We start from the raw sequence: 21858 nt of genomic DNA, 5'->3' as shown, positions 1-21858 counted from the left end.
TATGTATGACTTGATCTTGTTGCTCCCACTTTGCTGGAATAGTGAGTTTTACTTAGACATGTACGAAGCGAAGCTACTACTCCCCCGCTGTAAAATACTCCGTATACTATAAACCTAGGACAGGCGAAGCTGCCGCCGTCCAGGACACTGGATAGTGGGCTTGATGGCGTCCGCCCGAGAGGCGAGAGCCCAAGACATCCTGAGTTCCTGACCACCTCCACGGCCCACAGCGATCGATTTCCGCGCTTCCAGCCCATTGGGCTTATTTGGGCTGGTATTATCACCGCTTGGCGCTTGTCCCGTACGGCTACTCTATTGGGTCTACAGGTTCAGTTTCTGAATCTGAAACACCATTGCTGGATGCTGCTACTCCAATTCTGCACTTCATTTTGTTCAGAAAAAATTTCAAGTACACTGATGCAGGTGCTGCTTTCGGATTTGATTCACCACCCACCCCAAACATAAAAAGGGTTTCACTCCAATCATTTGCCATTACAAATTCTGCAGGAGAATGATGATGATGTAGAGCGATTCAGCTTGGAGATCATCCATCATTGCCTTCTCACCATCACCACTCTTTCTCAACTTGAATGAATGACAAGGAAAGTTGATTGATGATAAAAAGGCAGGGCACAGGAAAAGCAGAATCGTTGCCTGTTTCAAAAGGAGAAACGATCTCCATGTAGAGGAAGAGGGGGCACTTCTAGCCATCCAAATCGTTCGGCCCTCTGAATGTTCAGAGATTCGGATTCTCCCTCTCCTCGTCCTGCTTTCATTGGGGTAAAGAGTATCTCCAATAGCCTCTTTAAATGGTTTTTTAAATTAGACTTTTATGAAGTAAAAAAAATCATTCTTCAACCGCTTCTCTAACTTGACGGCGCATCAAAGAGACTTGCACCGAGAACTTATTTGTAAAAAAAAATTAACAAGATTAAAATATAAATATTTTTCTTACATATGGAACATTTTGCTCTAGCCTTTTTGCATATTTGTAAGGAAAAGTAATATTTACATTTTAATCCATTTTAGATAATTTCTTTTGGTGCCGATCCCTCTAAATCTCGATTGCTATGGTGCGAGGGTGTTAGTGTCAACGTTAGACATCGGCAAGGCCGTCGATGAGGGCGTGCAAAATGAGCGACCGAACAGAGCCCCCAAAAATTAGGGGCCCCATTTTTTTATATTTTAATCTACACCAATGTGTTCCAATATATTTGAAGGCCTCTTGTTCCAATTTTATAAAGTTTCACTTTTACTCATTTGTTCATTTGGCTAGAACAGGTTTGTTTTTTTTTAGCTCCGATAAGTGTTTGAGGCAATCATGGCCAACTCAAATAGCTATAGCTCATGACGATGATATGAACATGCGTTCTAGGCATTAAAGATTTCATTTTTTCATATAATAAAAATAAACTACTAGTACATCATAACATAATATTTTTTTAACATTTATTTAAAATTTTCTTCTGACTGAGATAGAGCTCAGTGTTAAATTGTGTTTCGCGTCGGCGCCTCGAATTTATAGGTACGGCCCTAGACATCGGCACTAGTTATCCTAGAGTAAATAAGTTTTTTATGGGTCCATTCTTGAAATAAATCTTTTATCCCGCAAAAAAAAAGAAATAAATCTTTTAAGCTTATATTTGTAAAATAAATTTTAGAAATATATATATATATATAAAATAATCGAATTCATCGTAAAACTATGGCTGTGTTTAGTTTCTTTTAAAGTTGAAAGTTTGGGTTGAAATTGGTACGATGTGACTGAAAAGTTGTGTGTGTATGACAGGTTAATGTGATGAAAAAAGTTGAAAGTTTGGATGTAAACACAGCGTACACCTAAACGGGGAAGGCAAATGCGATTGGACTGAGCAGGTGCAGGTTATTACAGATGCTACTGCTATCGCAGGAGAAGTAGGGAGTAGGACTGTAGGAGTACTGGACAAAATATGGGTCAGAGCAAGCACGAGACACGATGGCAGGGCGTGAGCTCAGAAGCTCGAGAAAGGCTGGCACGCATAGGCCGCTGCAGCAGCGACCACTCCTAGTCCTCTCCTCTCTTGCAAACAGTTTCACTGATGAAACAAACAAGCCTTCTCCTTGGTTGGTTGTCTCGCCGTTGGATGGATCGTGGCATGCATGCACGGAGTACTACCGCTTGTACTCCATTGTAGAAGTATGTGCAGCTGATAGAGCTGATCGATCGATCGATCAATAATGCAGCGGTAATTGTCTAATTGATCGGCTGCCTGCTTACCACTTATCTGTAGTCCGAGACCCATCTGTCAGTGGATGCTCCTGTACGAGCCGTGCATATACGGAGTACTCCCTCAATCCCAATAGGTACTCCACATTCTAGGATACACGGAGTACTCCCTCCGTCCCAATACCGAGTAGTAATCTAGAATAGGATGTCCACATTTATAGTTTTAGAATAAGTCTAATCCTATAATAGATTATCATATATTGAGACGGAGGAAGTATACCCTCTGTTTAATAAAAAATATTTCTGCTTATGTATATGATATATAACAAAGTTTAGATTTTTATGGGATAAAAAATACTTCTATAGTTGGATTTAAATTGTAAGTGCAGATGCGAGAGCGAAAGAGAAAAGCGCTAAATATATAGGTACTAATATTGTCCTAGATAGCTTTGTTCCTAAGGGCTAAAAGGAGGTTTGAAATGGAATCGAGGGCTGTTTTATAGGTCTCCAAATTTAAAATGAATATGAAGTTATATGGCTAAGAAAGGAAATATTTTTATCTGTCTTATGCATTTTCTAAGTCAGATTTATCTACTTTACTTTTAAAAAAACTAATAATTACTCTTTGTGTATTCGAAAAAAACAATTTCTGAGAATAAATTTGAATAAATGTATGTCTAAATTTATTTTATAAGTTGGTCTTGATGGAGTTGAAAAATATAGGAGGAAGTAGAAGGTTCAGGATAGTGATGATTGATTGGTTAGGAGAATCTTACTACTCTTACTAAAATTTGTCATATGTGTGAGTGATATATATAATATTAATACTGATCCATATTTTTCTTTGGTAAATTTTGTCATATGGGTGATTATAATATTAGTACCGATCCATATTTTTCTGAGGCGGCTGCAAAGGGAGGTGTGGAACGTGCGTGAGAAACCGGTCAATGCACGCCATATTTATATATAGAGATTGATTTAATTTAACCGTTGTTAGCTTCGTGTGTACGAACGTACCAGTGTTTGTGCTACCCAAGTACCATATGATAAACATGTAGCTTAACGTGCAACCGTATAGGAATATGTCCTACTTGAATTTTCGTTTGTGAGAAGGCATATATGATCAATTGCCACTTGAAGTCATCGATCATTCAATCGTGAGATACTCCTAAGTAAACTTAGAGTGATGATTTCTGTTCATGCAAGTAGCATCAGAATGTCCTAGTGCTAATTGAGAGTTGGCAAATGCATTCAAACAAAGTCCTGACCAACCGACCGTGGTGGAAGGACATGAACTGGTTACTGGTTGGTACCGCAAGTGTCTCAATTCACCAGTCAAAATTTACTGATATTTTTAAATTTTATGGAATTTATTACGTGTGCGGAAACAAATATCACTAGATTTTTCATTCTAAATTGGTACTAAATTACTTCACGTTTGATCCGGTTTTGCAATTTAAAATCTTAGCGATACCCAACCGGTTATATCATTCCTTGAGAATGGGAGCCACATATTACAAAATTAGGGATAAGGTAGAACTCAAATATTAGGTTATTGGTTTTCTCTAAGATTTACAAGATGATTTAGACATGGTTACGAATATAAGCCATAGTTGCTTGCCTCCGCCATTACCGTTCCTGACTTACCAGCCGATAACCATTTCTGACCTGATCATAATCGAGAAACTTTAAATAAAGCAATTCTTTTAGATGAATTAAAATGTGTTGGTGACATATTAGGTGGATCATGTAAACTTATAACACCCCCTAGTACGAACTTAGCTGATATATGTCGAGCAGACCCAAAACGGTAACTAATATTTCCGATAGAAGCTAATTAATAATTAAGAGTAGCCTAGTAGGTTAATTTCTATTTTGTCTCACTTTGTTTATACCTTCAACATATGCTGGACTAAGCACATTCTACATGAACATAATACTCCTACTGGTGTCGGTTTCGAACCGCTCGTATTTTTCGACTGTGGAACCATCATCATTATAAGAGAGGGTCATTTTTTAGCACTAGTTTTAGATATATATACCTTATAGAATAATTAATCTACTCAGCATTTCTTTTGGCCTTGATTAATTTGTGTGCTCCTGTCAAGTTCAGCATTAATTTGTCTATTGTCAATGCAGTTAGTACAAAATATTGAAATATAGTTTTAAATCAGTGAATTATGTATCTTTAACAATGCAATATACACGTGCAATTCAGATAGAAAATTAGGAGTAAATACCAAAGAAAGAAGCTGTCTGAAAAATACACCAAGGAAATGGAAACCCGATCGATAAGGATGCACGAAGGGATAAAATCTGAAAAAGTTCCTTGCTTGCCTCTGGATACGATGATGACAGTTCTGGAAGCTCTCCAGCGATTGAGAATATATATATATATATATATATATATATATATATATATATATATATATATATATATATATATATATATATATATATATATATATATATATATATATATATATATATGACACTCATATGGGGCACTCATATGGGGCACTATGGTATCAAATGCACAAAATCACTCAAATTTTTCAAAATTTTCAAATTGTGAGTATATACCTAGTTATAATAATTCGATTCATACATATACCTATCAACAAAATAACTCAAATTTAACTTTATTTCACAATCCATGATTACATACCTAACTAATTATATGTATGGATGCTATATACCTAGAATCAAAATCTAACAAAAACAAGTTTAAATTCAGTTCAAACTTGCTTTGAACTAGTTAGTAAAGTAGTTAATGTTAATATCTAAGTAATTGAAAAAGTTTCATACTCATTTGAATTGGGTATATACTCAATTTCAACAATGGTGCCCGGGCACCATGGAGCACCAAACAAATTTACTATATATATATATATATACACACACTGAAAAACTATCGCTCAGTTACATTTTGGTAAAATACCCCACTCTCGATAAAAACGGTTTCGTTGAATGTCATCCTGAACGATGTTACCCTTAGCTTCTCTTCCACCTCAGAGCGCCGGAGGAGCTCGTCGGCGACGATTAGGACTATGGTACATAGAAGTCGTATATATGGGACTATGGCCTTCTTCACCCTAGTGCTGCTCGACGGACGGGCACCATCGTCAGTCAGATCGACCCAACGACAGCCGCCGGCTGCAGCCTTGGATCCGGCCAAGGACAAGTAGTCAAGTAGGACACCAACCCAGCGCAGTGCGAGCCCAGCTTCCTCCAAGTACACGAGTTTAGCCGCCCCCTGTGGGCTGTGACCACTGGCCGGTAAACACAAAACAACGAACTGATTACTGTTTCTTCGGAGGGATCAGTTTTTTTGCCACTTTTACTTTTCTGTTCTGCGAGGATTTTTATTTTCTGAACCAGTATTGATTAAGAATCTTGACGTTGGAGTAAGGAAGGGTAGATAATATTAACAACAAAATTAAATTAGCGGTGGGACTACTACTCGCAAAAATCTTTAGACTTGTTTGATAACATGCATGTTTTATTTAAAACAGGTTTACTTTACTGTAATAAAAGGTTTAATTTAATCTGGTTTATATAAAATGAGCAGATTTTCCCTCGCAATTTTACGTGTACATTGATTATAAAAGAGTTATATTGTTTCTAAGATATATTTGTAGCTGCAGTTCTACGCCAATAGATTTTAAATGTATAGTTAGTTTCTACTCCCCCCGTCCCATAATATAAGGATGTGTTTGGATGGGGGGATAGTGTCAGATAGGATCTGGCCGCCCAAATTTTGAGGTTGTTTGGATGGAGGGCAGCAGTGGGATATGGCCACCACATAGGGAATATTCCCTTTGGATGCCAGCTCTGTGCATCCTGCCGATTCAGTCGGATGGGGCGGCCCAGGCTCGAGCGACTCGCGCCTCGCATGCGCTCACCTCCTCTCCATCCCTTTCCCTCTTTTCTTTCCTCTTTCTCACTGATTTCTTCCGGCGGCGCACCAGGCGGACTCAAGGGCGGAGTGGGAGACGGGCAGTGAGTTTGGGCGGTCGCGGGCGGCGACTCCCGGCGGCTCGGGCGGCGATTCCGGGCGGCCGCAGTCGGCGAATCCCAGCAGCGGCGCCGGATGCGAGCTCGGCGGCGGCGGCGGGAGGCGAGCTCCACGGCGGCACTGGATGCGACGGCTAGCCCGGCGCGTGCCGGAGACCTTTTTTTTCCTATTTCTTTGTTATTTTTCTTTTTTTTCTCTATGTTGATTTGTATATAAATACATATTATATGAATTTGTGATTTGTAGTATATATGAATTTGATGGGGGTATACTCACCCTCTCTACAGTGAGAGGTGACCACACCTGCTCATCCACCTACTCCCTCCAACCAAACAAAAAATTATATCACCAAATCCAACTTCATCCCTACAACCAAACAAAAAACTGGATCGCCATATCCAACAAAATATGGACCGCCATATCCCATCCAACCTTACCGTGAACCAAACACACCCTAAGGGATTTTGGGTGGATGTGACACATCCTAGCTGTCCAGATTCATGGTACTAGGATGTGTCACATCCATCTAAAATCCCTTATATTATGGGATGGAGGGAGTAGTAGATTTGATATAGTACAAACCTTAGCTTCTAGTTCCATCCATATAATTTTATAAATTAAGCAAAGAAAGAAGAGAATTAGGAAACACCAGTCCAATATAAAACTTGTGCAAAAATACCTATTTCAAAAATATTGGCTTACCCCTAGTCCAACTTGCAACTCTGGAAATAAGATGTGGCCCAATATATAATTCACTCTTTATTTAAAGATAGACGAAATAGACTAGTGTAATTGCAAGTTTAATAGTAAGCTATAAGCCAATGTAAGCTTATGTGTAGGAAAAGGAATTTGAAAAATGAAGAGAGTTGGCTTTCATGTAAGAGCTAGCTATTCATATGCATCAAGATAAATACATTAAATGCATAAGTTAGAAATAGAGAGAGGAGGAGAAAAATTGAGGTAACCTCATGTTAATTATATATAGTAGAATTTCTTGTAATGTTTGACCATTCGTTTTATTTGAAAAATTAGTGTAAATGTAAAAATGGATAAGTATACTTAAAGTGCTTTTTGATAATAAAGCAAGTCACAAACAAAATAAATAATAAATTCATATTTTTTTAAATAAGACGAATGATCAAAAGTTACAAACAAAAACTCAAAGCGACAAGTATTTTGGGACGGAGGTAGTATAAGCTACTCCCTCCATTCCAGAATATAAGAAGTTATAGAGTTGGATACGGTTATTAAGGGTGTGTTTGGATGGAGGGATATGGGTGGATAGGACATGGCGGCCCATTTTCTGTGGGTGTTTGGTTGATGGGCAGGGGTGGGATGGGACGGCCTAGGGAGGAATATTCCCTCCAGATGCTGGATGGGGGATCCGGCCGATTGGCCTGAATCCAGCCGCCCGAGCGCCCGGGCGAGCTGGGCGAGCAAGGAGGCGGTCACGTCACCCCGGGCGAGCGAGGAAGGGAGGCGGTCGCCCGGGCGAGCTGGCCGGCGCGGGATACGGGCGCGGCGGCCGGCGCTGGCGCGACAACGGGAAGAGGGACGATGGCGACGGGAGGAGGCGACGAGCTCGGAGACGATGGCGATGACGACGATGCAAACCCGCGACGACGACGACGCAAACCCGACGACGATGACGGTGCGGGCGGCGATAACCGCGTCGGCGGGAGGCGGCGGCCAGTGGGAGGAGGCGGCCGCTGGCGGGAGGAGGCGCGAGCTCGGAGACGCCTGCCGGTGACGACGACGGTGCGGATGGCGAGAGCCACGTTGGCGGGAGGCGGCTCGGCGGGAGGAGGCGGCGGTAGTGAGCCCCAGATCTATTGCTTTTTTCTTTTTTCTTTTTTTTTCTGTGTATTTATAATATGGAGAGGTAGTGGTGTAAAATTGCTAGAGAATTTATAAAATGCATTATGCATTAATTTGATGGGTGTATATTCACCATCTCAAGTGAGAGGGAACCACACCTACAAATCCAACCTACTCCCTCCAACCAAACAGAAAATTAAAATTGGATCACCAAATCCACCTTCATCTCTACAACCAAACAAAAAATGGATCGCCATATCTAACAAAATATGGATCGCCATATCCCATCTAACCTTGGCCGTGAACCAAACACACCCTAAGAAAGTATGTTGAAGTGAGTGGTGGAGGGTTGTGATTAGATGAGTAGTGGAGGTAGGTGGAAAAAGTGAATGGTGAAGGGTTGTGATTGGTTGGAAATAAAATATTGGTGGAGAAGTTGTTATATTTTGGGACAAATCCTGAAGGCTAAAATTGTTATATTTTGAGACGGAGAAAGTATTAGCCTATAAGCTTATAATTGGTTGTATTATTAAACTCGCTCTAACCGTTGTTATCAGAGCTGCCATCAGTACTACTACTATCCCACCAACAGCGCCTTCAGGCTATACCATTCGTTCGTTCGATTCAGCTATCGACCAGCGCCTTTAATGCACCCCCGGCCTCATGCGGCCAGCAGCTAGCTATAGCGATCTCCCCTCTCTATCTCAGCTGATAGTACGCCATGCATTCCCTCGGCCCATGTGCAACAGTGCACCTGTACGTACTCACTCACTCCACCTACCTGTGCAATGCACAACTCCGGTGCCGCTAGCTCCGGCCAGCCGGCCAGTCAAACCAAACCAGAAAGAGAAATCCGAAAAGCCCCGGTTAATTAACCTGCATAGGAAACGTACCCATCAACAGCCGACCGATCCATCCATGCATCCACAGTTCGACAGGAGGCTGCACGCACGCACGCACGCGACACACTCCTCCTCGAGTCCTCGTCGTCGTGCTCGTGCATGGTGATCGATGAATGAAACCGACAACACGGGCGACCGACACCGCGCGCGAGGGAGGGAGGCGACAGACCGACGAGCCGCGTCCGTCCGTAACCGATCCAACAAACAAACCGGCGCACGTCCTAGTACGGCCGCGTACCGCGACGCTAGCTGCACAGTAGCAGCATATCTGCAGTGCTCGGCTCCTCGGCTGGTACGTGGAAGGAGGAGATGCCGGCTATCGATCGCGGTTGCGCGCGTTTGTTGCGTTGCGCGCAGGGGCGCGGTGGGTCGGTGGACGCGACGTCTCCATGGCCGGCGCGTCCATCAATGCCCATCCATCCGGCAGGGCACGGCCTCCAAATTAACCAAAATCACGGAGACACACGGAGAGAGAGAGAGAGAGAGAGAGGCTACAGGCTGGTGAAGTGACGGGTGAGGTGACGAGCTTTTTTATCTTTGCCCCATGGCATCGCGTGGAAAGAATCACCGCTCTCGCTGCTCGCTGCCGCTGCGGCGCTGCTTCTTCGTCCTCTCTCCGCGGCTGTCTGCCATCACGCCCACGAGGTGGATGTCTACCTTCTGGGTCCCTTGTCCCTCGCACCATCCATCCTTTCTCCCCTTCTTTTTTTCCTTAAAAGAAAATCATTAAATCCAAAAACTTCACCCTGGCCGAGTGGCCGTGCTGTACATTGGCTTCGCCATTTGGTTTTTTTTTTATCCAGGAAACGCTACGGATAAGAACGAGTTTCTTAAAATATGAAAACCATCATCGTTAGGGTATGCATTGTTCTTTATAACCACCTCTAGGAGAACGGGCCAGTATATTTTAAGATTTACAAAATCACCACGAACGACTCGCTGAGTATATTATATACCATTGAAAGAATAATTAGTCGTAAATACAAGCATTCAGGTTAAGCCTAGGACTTAAACCCGGATGGGTTGGCTAAACTAGTTAGGGTATTCTCACTTCCCACCATTTTAGAGGTTTTAGTGTAAGTTATAAATAACAATAGGAAATAGCCACTTCCTCGTTATTTATGAGCATGTTTCACAAACAGCTAAATGCCATGTTTCCAGCTAAATCTTCTCCATATATAAGTTTTATAAAATATTCAAATAAATCTGTCTCAAGTTAATAATAGTTAATACTCCACTTAAACTAATCATATGCTAATGGTTCTTTTCATTTTCCGTGTCAAAATAAGCTAAGCTCGTTCAGCTTACTCGAACGAAGCCTTAAGCTTTTAGTTCTAAGTAGGCTTGGGGTCAGCTACTCAGCGATACACGAAATAAGATGAGTCATTAGCATATAAATTAATTATGTATTAATTGCTACAAACTTAAAATTTAATTTATATTTTTTTAAAAAAACTTTCATATATATATTTTTATGAAACATATTGTTTAGCGGTTTCAAAAACGTGTTAACAGAAAATGAAGATGAAGGAGAAACCAAAATTAATAGTACATTCAAACGGATCCTTAGTAGTCACTGTTTCTTCCACAATCTTCATATTTTTCAAACAACTTAAATTTTCACTTAGATTAAAACAATCTATAGTTATAAAATGTAGGAAATAAGCTATAAGCCACAATCTGTAGATGGCTACTCTCAGTCCCGTACTAAGACATTATGCCATTTCTTTTTTTTCAAAAATTAAAAAAGTAGCTAAAAGATTGTCCATGGTACAAAAGGTGGTAGTTGGAGTAATAGATTAGTAAAAGTTGGTATGAGAGGAATAAAATATTATTTCAGGATCACAAAATATTTTAATTATAAGAGTAAAATCATCTACTCCCTCGGTTTCAAAATGTTTGACACCGTTGACTTTTTAGTACGTGTTTGACCATTCGTCTTATTAAAAAATTTAAGTAATTATTTATTCTTTTCATATCATTTGATTCATTGTTAAATATACTTTCATGTACACATATAGTTTTACATATTTCACAATTTTTTTTAATAAGACGAACGGTCAAACATGTGCTAAAAAGTCAACGGTGTCAAACATTTTGAAACGGAGGGAGTATATTATGAGATGGAGAGAGTACTAACCAACTATTTCTCGAAATATCAAGCTCCACCTAAAATAAGGCCTTGGATTTTTTTTTTAGCTAGCTCAATCCAGTTTTGTTTTTTCTTTTTCTTTTTTTTTTTAAGAAAAACGTTATTCTCAAGCCGGGAAGCAAACCCATCGTCAGTTCGTCACCGGATGATTTTAGTATTTTATTAAGTGGGATTTGACAAGTTCTTTTTAAGGGAAATCATGACGTTCACGTTGCATGGGCGCCAAGGTTTCTTTCTTTCTTTTTAGGGGAACAATGACATTTCCACGACGAGTCACAGCATCATAAATTAATCAACTTTGGAATGGAGATAGACTCTCTTGTCTCATGAAAATTCAACCTAAAATACAATATAATATTTTTTATACAGTATATCTGGACATGCTCATATTCAAATTTATTATATTAGGAAACACCATATCTAATCTATACTGTGAACAACCATATCCAATCTTAGATTTGTTTTTTAATGGAATGAAATGGTGTTATAGATTAGTTTTTTATAGGATGAAGAAAGTAGCTCCTTCGTCCTCCTTTGCCATGGATTCTCATTGATCGAGATGTTTTTGCATCAGTCGTGTGGTTAGCTAGAGTTAACCGTTTAGGGTGTGTTTAGTTGGGGAAAAGGAAATTTTTGGGTGTCACATCGAACGTTTGAACGGATGTCGGAAGGCGTTTTCGGACACGAATGAAAAAACTAATTTCAGAACTCGCCTGAAAACAGCGAGACGAATCTTTTGAGCCTAATTAATCCGTCATTAGCATATGTGGGTTATTGTAGCACTTATGGCTAATCATGGCCTAATTAGGCTCAAAAGATTCATCTCGCGATTTACATGCAAACTGTGCAATTACTTTTTCTTTTTATTTATATTTAATGCTATATATATATGTGTCCAAAGATTTGATGTGATGTTTTTTGAAAAAGTTTTTGGAACTAAACAGGGCCTCATTAACCTGTTCTCTGGACAGATTTACCTGCATGTTGTTGCCGACAGAACGGCCGGTGGTTAATTACACGCCGAGAGAAATAGGAAGAGTAGCAGAGGATCGAATCGTCGATTTCAGTTTCTGAAACTTTATACTACTCTGCACCATCGATCCATACTCTCCTGAAGTATACTCCATATCTTTTTAAATTTTGACACTATCAATAAACTACAATATCAAAATAGAGACTATTAGAAAAAAAAACTAATGGAAGTTATTATATATTCTAAAATCTTGAACTTTTTTATATAATGTAAAAGCCATTGTTTTTTGTTGAGTTGCTGTTGTTGCAGTACCTAGGAGTAGCAAAATTCGGTAGCGGTTACGGCTATATATATACAGCCGCAGCTAACTGAGCAAAACACGGACGGCAAATATCCAAATATTAGGCCGTTGAAATTAAACAGTTCAACCTTTTTCCCAGATATAGTGGTTTGTCCAATGTGTCGCTGCTTAGTGATATGGTACGGCTAAAAGTATTTTCGAATTTTAAAAGTTAGTATTGATTAGTAAGTGAAATAAAAAATCCTATCCTTTATGATACATTTATAACCTTGATAAATATGGCACAGATGTTATGGGTGTGTTTAGTCCACGCCAAAATTACAAGTTTGGTTGAAATTGGAACGATGTGATGGAAAAGTTAAAAATTTATGTGTGTATGAAAGTTTTGATGTGATGAAAAAATTGGAAGTTTGAAGAAAAAGTTTAGAACTAAACAAAGCCATGTGACAAACAGTATACTTGAAGATAAATAAAATAATTTTTACAGGACAGTTTAACCCATATACTATGTGGCATGTCTTTTCCATAGGCGGAGAACAGGGGGACGACGGTCAGCGGCCTGGTCCCCTCCAATAATCTTTTCACACATAATAGCCTAACTAATTAGGTAATTAATTTAAGTATTAGTGTATTAGGTCCTCTTCAAAACTCTTTGACACCTCCTATGTGTAAATCATGGCACTCTCGTCATTGATCTCTTCTTGGTTCCTAAAATATTATGGGGTACATCTCGAATTTGTTCAAACATAATGATTGAAAGTTTGGCTCTTATTACATCATCCAACAAGTATAGGCCGTGCTCGGAACACTGGTTGTAGCTGCACCTTGCTACAGGTACGACGACCGATCCAAAAAACAGTTGCAATATATGAAGCCAAGATACCTTTCTTATAATTGGGCTTGTGCACTGCATCTAATGTTTCTGATAAGAGAAAAAGATTATAATTTTTTGAACCTGAAATAAAATAAAATATTGTTTTTACCATGGCACCATTTGAAAGTGCATTTTAATTTTTCCTATAAAGATGGGGGAATCGAAATTGAGATGATCAAACGTGCCAATTGGCACTGTATATCTATATCCTCAAAATGTCAATATTAGCCCTTTTTTGTCATGGGAATAAGTACTTTTAGAGGCACAAATCCAATACAGAAAGTTGATGTTAGAGTCAGTTAATGATTATAATTAGATATTTAGATTATACATTTTCAACACACAGCTTTATAATGGACTTGACGTTTATACGGAAAAGGATGGCCGGGTGCGTGGTTTTATAACAAAACATGCGGAGGGATGATGAGATTAATTATTTAGCTACATTTCATTTCCATATAATAAACTAGTTAACATATTTATGTTAGGAATTCATTTAATTTGTTGAGCGAAGGGTGTCAAGCTAGCACACTCGCGGCTGACAGGCCATAAAAATAAATGAGTCAAAAAAATAATTTAGGAAAAAAATTGACATCTATATTATCCCATGTTTAAAAAGTTATGTTAGAAGTTAGAAATAGGTTGTAATAAAAAACATTTGTATTTTTGCAGCCTGCAGGTCACCGGCATGAACATTCATATAGTTGTTGTAGCAAAGCATGGACAGGTATGGGCTGTGGCTGAAAAGCCAAACCAAACAACCTACCAATGAGAACCAATAAAAGACTTGAGTAAAATTTAGCAGATATTACTAATTGAAATTAAGAGCTTAACCTATTTTTTTTATTAATACACGTATAATTATATTTGTGGTGTTAATAATAATTAGTCTTGTGTCAACCAAAAGATCGGTTTCGTCAACCAAAATTAGGTTTAAAAACCTAAGTTTTGGCTGCGGCCGACAAAAATATCATTGGCTGGATATTTGGGCTGTGGATTTTTAGCTGCAGTCATTGACGTGGCAATTTTTATTGATTGGTGTACTCAAGTTACTAAGAGTGACGAATAAAGCGTGGCAGGTTTTGACTAAAAAAACTACATCAAACCATCAATAAATGATAGTGTCAGGGTTATGGATAAATGATAGTGTCAGGGTTATGGATACTACATACCTAATAGTAGTTGACTAAATCTTGACAGGACCCAGCACTTACTATGTCTTATACGGAAATAAACTTTGGATATATGAGAAGTTCTGCATAAGGAAGGATAACTAGAATTCTATATGGAAACGATGAGAACTACTCGGATTGTATCCATATTGGTTTCCCTAGTTCTACTTAGACAAGGGGATACCTATGGGTATAAATACAAGGCCCCATAGGAGGAGAGGGGGCGCGGACAACATAAACGCCACAAAGCCACGAGCCAACATACGCCAAGACAAGACGCCGGATATCGACTTCAGGGATAAGCACGGCTAGTCCCCTACGGTGTCTCCGGATACTGTCAGGAGAGACGAAAGCGCTATCTCTGATCTCGCCGGGTACGGATTCGAGGAGGAAGACTACCCTGTTGTCGACTACGAGTCAGATCTCCAGACCGCCATGTCGACAACAGTTAGATAGGGTACCCTAAATATTGTATTGGTGTGATTATGGTGAATAAGAGCAATACCGGCTTCGGCTAACAGGATGTAGGGTTATTACCTAACAATTCAGGGGCCCAAACTTGTATAAAAATCCTTGCCTCTGTCTCTTTTACCTCAGTTTCGCGTATATCCTAGTACCAATGATCCCCATACCATGCAAATACCGGAATCACGACATCAAACCTCGACAGATAGTATAGCATAAACTAACACCGACCGAAATTCAACGTTCAACCCCAAATTTTTGATCCCCGCTACATATCAAAGGATGTTTTTAGATCAGGGGTGTAAAGTTTTGGCGTGTCACATCAGATATACAGACACACATTGGAAGTATTAAGCATAGTCTAATAATAAAACAAATTACAAAATCCGCCTGTAAACCGCGAGACGAATTTATTAAGCCTAATTAATCCGTCATTAACAAATGTTTACTGTAGCACTACATTATCAAATCATGGTGCAGCTGGGCTTAATTAAAAGATTCGTCTCGTAATTTACACGTAATCTGTGTAATTAGTTTTTTTTATATTTAATACTCGATGTATGTGTCAAACATACGATGTGACATGGTGTAAAATTTTACCAGAGAATCTAAACAGGTCCAAAGTTGCACTTTGTGGTGTTGACAAAAGGGGTAGTATATATAAAATCCAATTTGTCACGTGTCAACCAAAAGGCCAGGTTTCTCCAGCAGAGGTAGCTATCCCAATACGCACGTACGTACGTACTCGATACTTGTAATACGCAAATACTGAACGTTGTATCACCCACACAAATACTGATACATATACCTATACGTATGCGTCACCGTCGCTGTTGCACCTGCCAATTGCCATAAATGCCCCGGGTCACCACCCGGTCTCTTCTCCCTCCCCCCCTCTCTCTCACTCCGGATCGATCAGCTTAGCTCCACCCAACCCCCAGCCGTGTCGACTAGCTGAGCTGAGCTTTCCCTTGGCCTATATACTCTCTCTCTCTTCTCGCCCCACCCTACTCCTTCTAGTACCTCCGAGCTAAGCCACTCCACCGCCGATTGATCGCGTCACAGCGGCGCAGCCCGGCCGCCGGCGTCGTCCGTCCGATCGGCAGGTGAGGGAGTACTGGCTACTGTTGTCTTCTTCTTCTTCTTCTCCCTCTTCTTCTTCTTCCTGCAGCTGCCTGCTGCTGCTGCAGCGGATTCTGCAGGTCGCGTCGCGTCGTGTCGCCTCTGATGGTGGTGTAGCATCTCTCTCTCTCTCTCTCTCTTGTGGCGCGTGTGTCAGTTCTTGGGCTGCTGTAATTAGCCTCCTGGCAAGAGAGGTGTTCAGAATTCAGATCAGGGCCACCCCGTACTACTAGAGCACTAGCTGCAGCAGCGGTCTCTGGTCTGGACCAGCGAATCCAATCGCCCCACTAGAGATAACCAAACCCTAGTTGCATCTGTATCTCTCCTTGCGTGTTTGGTTGTCCTTAGCTGGTGAAGCAAAGCGCCGGGGCAGCAGCAGAAACAACCAACCGATTCACAGTTAATTTCTTGATCGATTTATTGAGTACGGCTTCCCCAGCCGCCTTCAATTTCGTTTGCTTTATGCTTGGTTTTTTGGTTCCATCGATTGCCGAGAATTCGAGCATGCGATCGCTAGCGGCAATTGAAAGAAGATGTGGCTTTAATTTTTGGTTGAATTCATTTCAGGGGGGGGTTGATTTTGATTAGCCTTTTTGTGTTGACGCATGCAGATCTGAGGAGGGAGAAAGGTTTGCTGCTGCTTGTGCTAGGACGTCATGCAGGGAGGCGGCGGCGGGGATAGCTCCGGCGGCGGCGGCGGCGAGGCGCCGCGGCCGAGCAGGTACGAGTCGCAGAAGCGGCGGGACTGGCACACGTTCGGGCAGTACCTGCGCAACCACCGGCCGCCGCTGGAGCTGTCGCGGTGCAGCGGCGCGCACGTGCTGGAGTTCCTCCGGTACCTGGACCAGTTCGGGAAGACGAAGGTGCACGCCGCGGGGTGCCCCTTCTTCGGCCACCCCTCGCCGCCGGCGCCGTGCCCGTGCCCGCTCCGCCAGGCGTGGGGCAGCCTCGACGCGCTCGTCGGCCGCCTCCGCGCCGCCTTTGAGGAGCACGGCGGCCGCCCCGAGGCCAACCCCTTCGGCGCCCGCGCCGTCCGCCTCTACCTCCGCGAGGTCCGCGACAGCCAGGCCAAGGCCCGCGGCATCGCCTACGAGAAGAAGCGCCGCAAGCGCCCGCCCACCTCCTCGTCTTCGTCTCAGGCCGCCGCCGCCGCCGCCGCCGCCACCTCCCCGGCGAGCCCAGCCGCTAGCCCGACGCCGCCACCGCCACCGCCGACGGAGAGATCAGCCGACGTGCGGCCGATGCCACCGGAGGGCCACTTCTTCATCCCGCACCCACACTTCATGCACGGACACTTCCTCGTACCGGGCGGCGACGCCGACCACCACCACCAGGTCTCCAACGCCGGCAATGGCGCCAACACCAACACCAACACCAACACCAACACCGGCGGCGCCGGCGGCAACGGCGACGAGATGGCGGTGGCGATGGCGGCGGTGGCGGAGGCGCACGCGGCGGGGTGCATGCTGCCGCTGTCCGTGTTTAACTAGCAGTAATATTCAGAGATCAGCAGCATATAGCAAAAATCAAGGTAGGGCTTAATCAAATCCGGAGGAGGGTTTTAATTAATGGATTACTCCAACCTTAGTTCGTTAAAACCGATCGATCGATCGATGGATCGATGCGTCTCATCATGATGGAATGATGGATTCGATTGGATTCGATTCGATCGAGCTATCAACGTAGCGCTACTGTGTATGTACTGTTTGTGTTCTTATCAAACTCTACTCTTTTGGTTACATTTCCTGAGCTGCATGCTCCGGAGTGCCTGCCTGCTACTGTAGGGTTTTTAGTACTTCTGTCATCATGCTTTGGCTTTCTGTATGGTATGCTCATCATCATCATCATCCATAATTAATATAATGCAAGGTTAATTCTATTTCAAGTGTATCTGAACTAACTACGGTTTCTGTTGTCAAGTACTGCTAATATAAAATTTGATATTTACATTTTGGTTTTGCTGTTTTTTTTCTGTCCCTCGAATTTCCTGCTTCCAATTTAAAGTGGCATGAAATATTTGTCCATGGCTTGCATTACCATTTTACTAGTAGGAGTACTAGCTTACAAAGGTTACCGATTTTTCGTTTAAATATTATGACGCTTAATTAATTCCAGATAAGGCCTGAGCTATTTGTTCCCTTTCTAGAGACCATCAATGCAGGCCACTTTATATCGTGTGTGTTCAGACCTTCAAGTTAATGCATGAATGAATATCGATGTCATTAGCCTCTTCCCTTGTCTCTCAATCTTTTTGGCCTCAGAATGATGTATGTAGAGGACATGGTCCAGTATCTGGACATGTAAATTAATGTCAGAAATCAATTAAAGCAGCAACATTTTCTATTTGGGCACAACATAAAACTGTTACCACTTCTTTTCTACCTTCTGTTTCAAGGTAGTTGTTGAAGTTTTTACTGTATTTGTTCTGTCCTTTTTTTTTCTTAAGAATCCGATTTATTGATTTTAACCACACTCCCTCTGTGTCTGTAAACATCCTTCACTTTATATTTTAAAAAGAAGCTAATATTCTCCGGGGACCTTCATCTCCTCGACCAACAGATCAATGACAATGTTTGTGCGGTGAATGTTTTTTCCTTACTTTATTTAATATATATTGTGGTGTATAATATTTTCCTCGAGACTTATATTTGCAAAGAAGAAAAAAATCAGTTATACAACAGAAGATCAGTTTATGTACCAAAGTCTCTTGAACTAACCCATTTAAATCGCAGGAATAAAAGAAAGTATAGAAAAAATACGGGATTCTAACAGGATTGCAAATGCAAAAAAAAAAACAATGCAAATGACTGTTTGATTCGACCGTAAAAAAAACATAGGAAGCAGATAGGATAAATAGAATCATAGTAAATTTTTCAAGAGGTTGAAGCAAATGAGAGGATTGTCCATTCCATATAAATTTTAAAGGATAGGATATGATTCAATCTTTGTTTCGAAGACCTTTATAAGAATTTTTCCTATAGAATTAAAATACTTTAATTCCTATGTTTTTCCTTACAAATCAAAGGGGCCCAAAGCAAGTCATCCGTCCACTCTTCCCGTTGCAATGTTACAATCATTTTACTAGTGATACAAACCGTGTTGATTCATGAGTCTTGCTACTGTTAAAAAAAACTCTCTTTATATTCTTAAATACAAAAAGTGTTGACTTTTTAAATAACGTTGGATCATTCGTCTTATTAAAAAAAACTATCATAAATATAAACAAAATATAAGGTATGGTTAAAATAAAATTAATAATAAAACAAGTCACAACAATAATATTAATTAAATAAGATAGATGGTCAAATGCCCAGTTCAAATCAAAAGTGAACATCGTGAAGATAGAGAGATCTACTACCAGAATTCAAGTGACAGTATAAATGAATCAGTCGTACTCCAGTTCTATTGAATTGGAAAAGAAAAGCGATATAAACATAATTTTACTCCTAGTAAAAATCATTGTAAAATATCTCAACCTTTTTTTCGTCTGTAAACGAGAAGGGACCGGGGACAGACTACAGACACTAGATTGATGAACCTTATGAAGCTTACGCTAGTTACTGTTCGTATTTGACTATTTGTCAGCCTTCCGACCGAACTCGATAAAAGGTAGCTACACTGTAGAAACTTTTTCATGCCTCCTGTAATAAATTCCTGGCTCTACAGTGTGAAATATCAAGCAACAATCAGAAAGTACTGTACATAGTGGCCTTATTAGCTCTTTGTATTGTTATATTTTATAGTAATTGCGAAGCTAATTACTCACAACAAAAATAGCAAAATCTTACAGATTTTTTTAACATCTTTAACTTTAAAAATAACTCAGGTTGTGTTCGGAGCAGCAAGCTATGGCAGCGTTGCAGCCGCAGCAACAGGACTTATAGCAAGCAAATTTCTACTAAAACAATAACAGCATTGCGGCTGTACAACCACCTTCTAACTTAACCGAACAGACCCTCTCTCTTTTTTTTTTTCAAATTTGAACATTTCGACCACACCATGTTGTCATTGTTAGCTCTATCATTCGTTCTTTAGCTTATCAACCGTATTCAAAATTTAAATTTTATAATTTAATTCTTAGAGTATTACTGAAACTTAATTTTTAAAATTTGAAGGTACCGGTACAAAGGAGTAATATCCTTCTGAAAGTTACTCGCGGCACCATTTAAATTTGTACTGGAGGTTAGTATTACTGAAATGAGGCTGATCGACTCATGGTGTGAGAAAATGGCTGTCCATTTCTTTACATGTACTCACTTCCATTCAAAAAAAAACTAAATCTAGAAGGGGATGTGACACTTTTTAGTAGAACGAATCTTGATAAAAGACCGTCCAGATTTATTGTACTAAAAGCAAGTTTAATAGTATAGCCAACTGCTAGCTCCAATTCATATATAGCCAATCTAATAACTCATTCATACAATAGTTACATACTACACTATTAATACCTGGTCCCACCTGTCATACACACTGTGTCTTGGAGTCCGTGCTATAGCTGGCTACAAATCTGTAACCCGCTGCTCTTCTCTCTCCTCATTTATCTTCTTAAAATTTGTTTACAGCTGGCTTATAGCCTGCTATTGTATCTGCTATAAGAGATGTTACATCCTTATTTAGGTAGGTTGAGCTTTTTGTTATAGATAGAGTAGGAGTATGATAGCAACACATTTTTCACGTCGGCTTCAGCTAGGCATTGACCTCCACCACTGCACCTACGATCCGATTATCCGAACAAGTTTTTTTCAGTTTTTTTTCTATCTGATCACGAAATGGACCGTGTTGGCTGGTTGATTGATTGACTGTCCGGGAGTGCAAATGTGCGTGGATTGAAGAGACGGATGAGACGTTTGCTTGCAACCATTTCATCGCAAAACAGGAAAAGCCCCCATGGTCAATGGCTTGGTTGGTGTCTGTGCATGCGTGTGTGTGTTTTCTCTCGAGGTGGGTGATGGAACAGCCATGCGAGTCTGAGCTTTCTTGTGCTTGATGATTAGGGGCACTGGATTGATGATAGAGGGATTGATTCCCAAATCATTTTGATTCCTCTCAAGAGGTCTCTCAAGTGCTAGCTGGAGTAGCATTGATCATTGCACTCATCAATCTCTCTGAATACGCATTTGGATTTGATCACTGGCCATTGCCTTGCATTGCATTATGCATGAGTCCATTGTTTGTCTTGTCCTTGGACAAGTCCATACTGGAAGAACAGTGGCCCTCTGTGTGTGCGTGTGTGTCCATGGGAGGTCAATGTCAATCTGATGGGTAAGATCTCCAGCAATGTACTGGTACAGTGTCGTACAGTTTGTGTAGGTAGAGGCACTAATACTGCAGGACAAAACACATCCGGTTATATGTGTCTCATGCTTAATTATAGTACAAGTGCTTACATGCATAGTACTCCATGTAGCATTCCACTCTAAGGTCCTGTTATTTTCTGATTAAAATACAGGATTTTATCTTAATTTTTGTTATCACGTTTCTTAAACTGTTTAGTAGCATTTCATACGAAAACTTTGTATATAAAAGGTATTTCAAAATATAAGATAAATCAATTTTCTGAATTTGAAATAACTAAAACTCAATTAACCACGTGTTAATGGTTTTCTCTCGTTTTGTTTTGTGTGCCTGCACTTAATCTAAATATATCTTCCATGAACTCAAATGTGAGCTAAATGCAACCAGTACAATGTGTCCATAATTTCTACAGAAATGTAGCATGCATGATACTTAGTATATCTTTTTCCTAGTCGTGTGTTTTAACAATGCTGCCTTTTTAAAGGGGTCGTCTTACACAGATCAGATTGACCTGCTGGAACAGTGACAAAATCGCAGAAGTAAAAAACGACACTTGGAGT

At 40.7% G+C, this 21858-nt stretch overlaps 1 protein-coding gene across 1 annotated transcript; it reads left to right on the top strand.

The window, feature by feature from the left end:
• Window positions 1-15768: 15768 nt before the first annotated feature.
• On the top strand, window positions 15769-17888 carry LOC127778084 (protein G1-like2). The gene is made up of 2 exons (XM_052304736.1): window positions 15769-15987; window positions 16615-17888. Exon 2 carries the CDS (start codon window positions 16660-16662, stop codon window positions 17491-17493), a length of 834 nt encoding a protein of 277 aa, XP_052160696.1. The 5' UTR covers window positions 15769-15987; window positions 16615-16659; the 3' UTR covers window positions 17494-17888.
• Window positions 17889-21858: the final 3970 nt, after the last annotated feature.

Source organism: Oryza glaberrima, chromosome 6 (genome assembly GCF_000147395.1).
Source record: "Oryza glaberrima chromosome 6, OglaRS2, whole genome shotgun sequence".
Taxonomy (NCBI): domain Eukaryota; kingdom Viridiplantae; phylum Streptophyta; class Magnoliopsida; order Poales; family Poaceae; genus Oryza; species Oryza glaberrima.
This window is presented reverse-complemented; position numbering and strand designations above follow the sequence as displayed.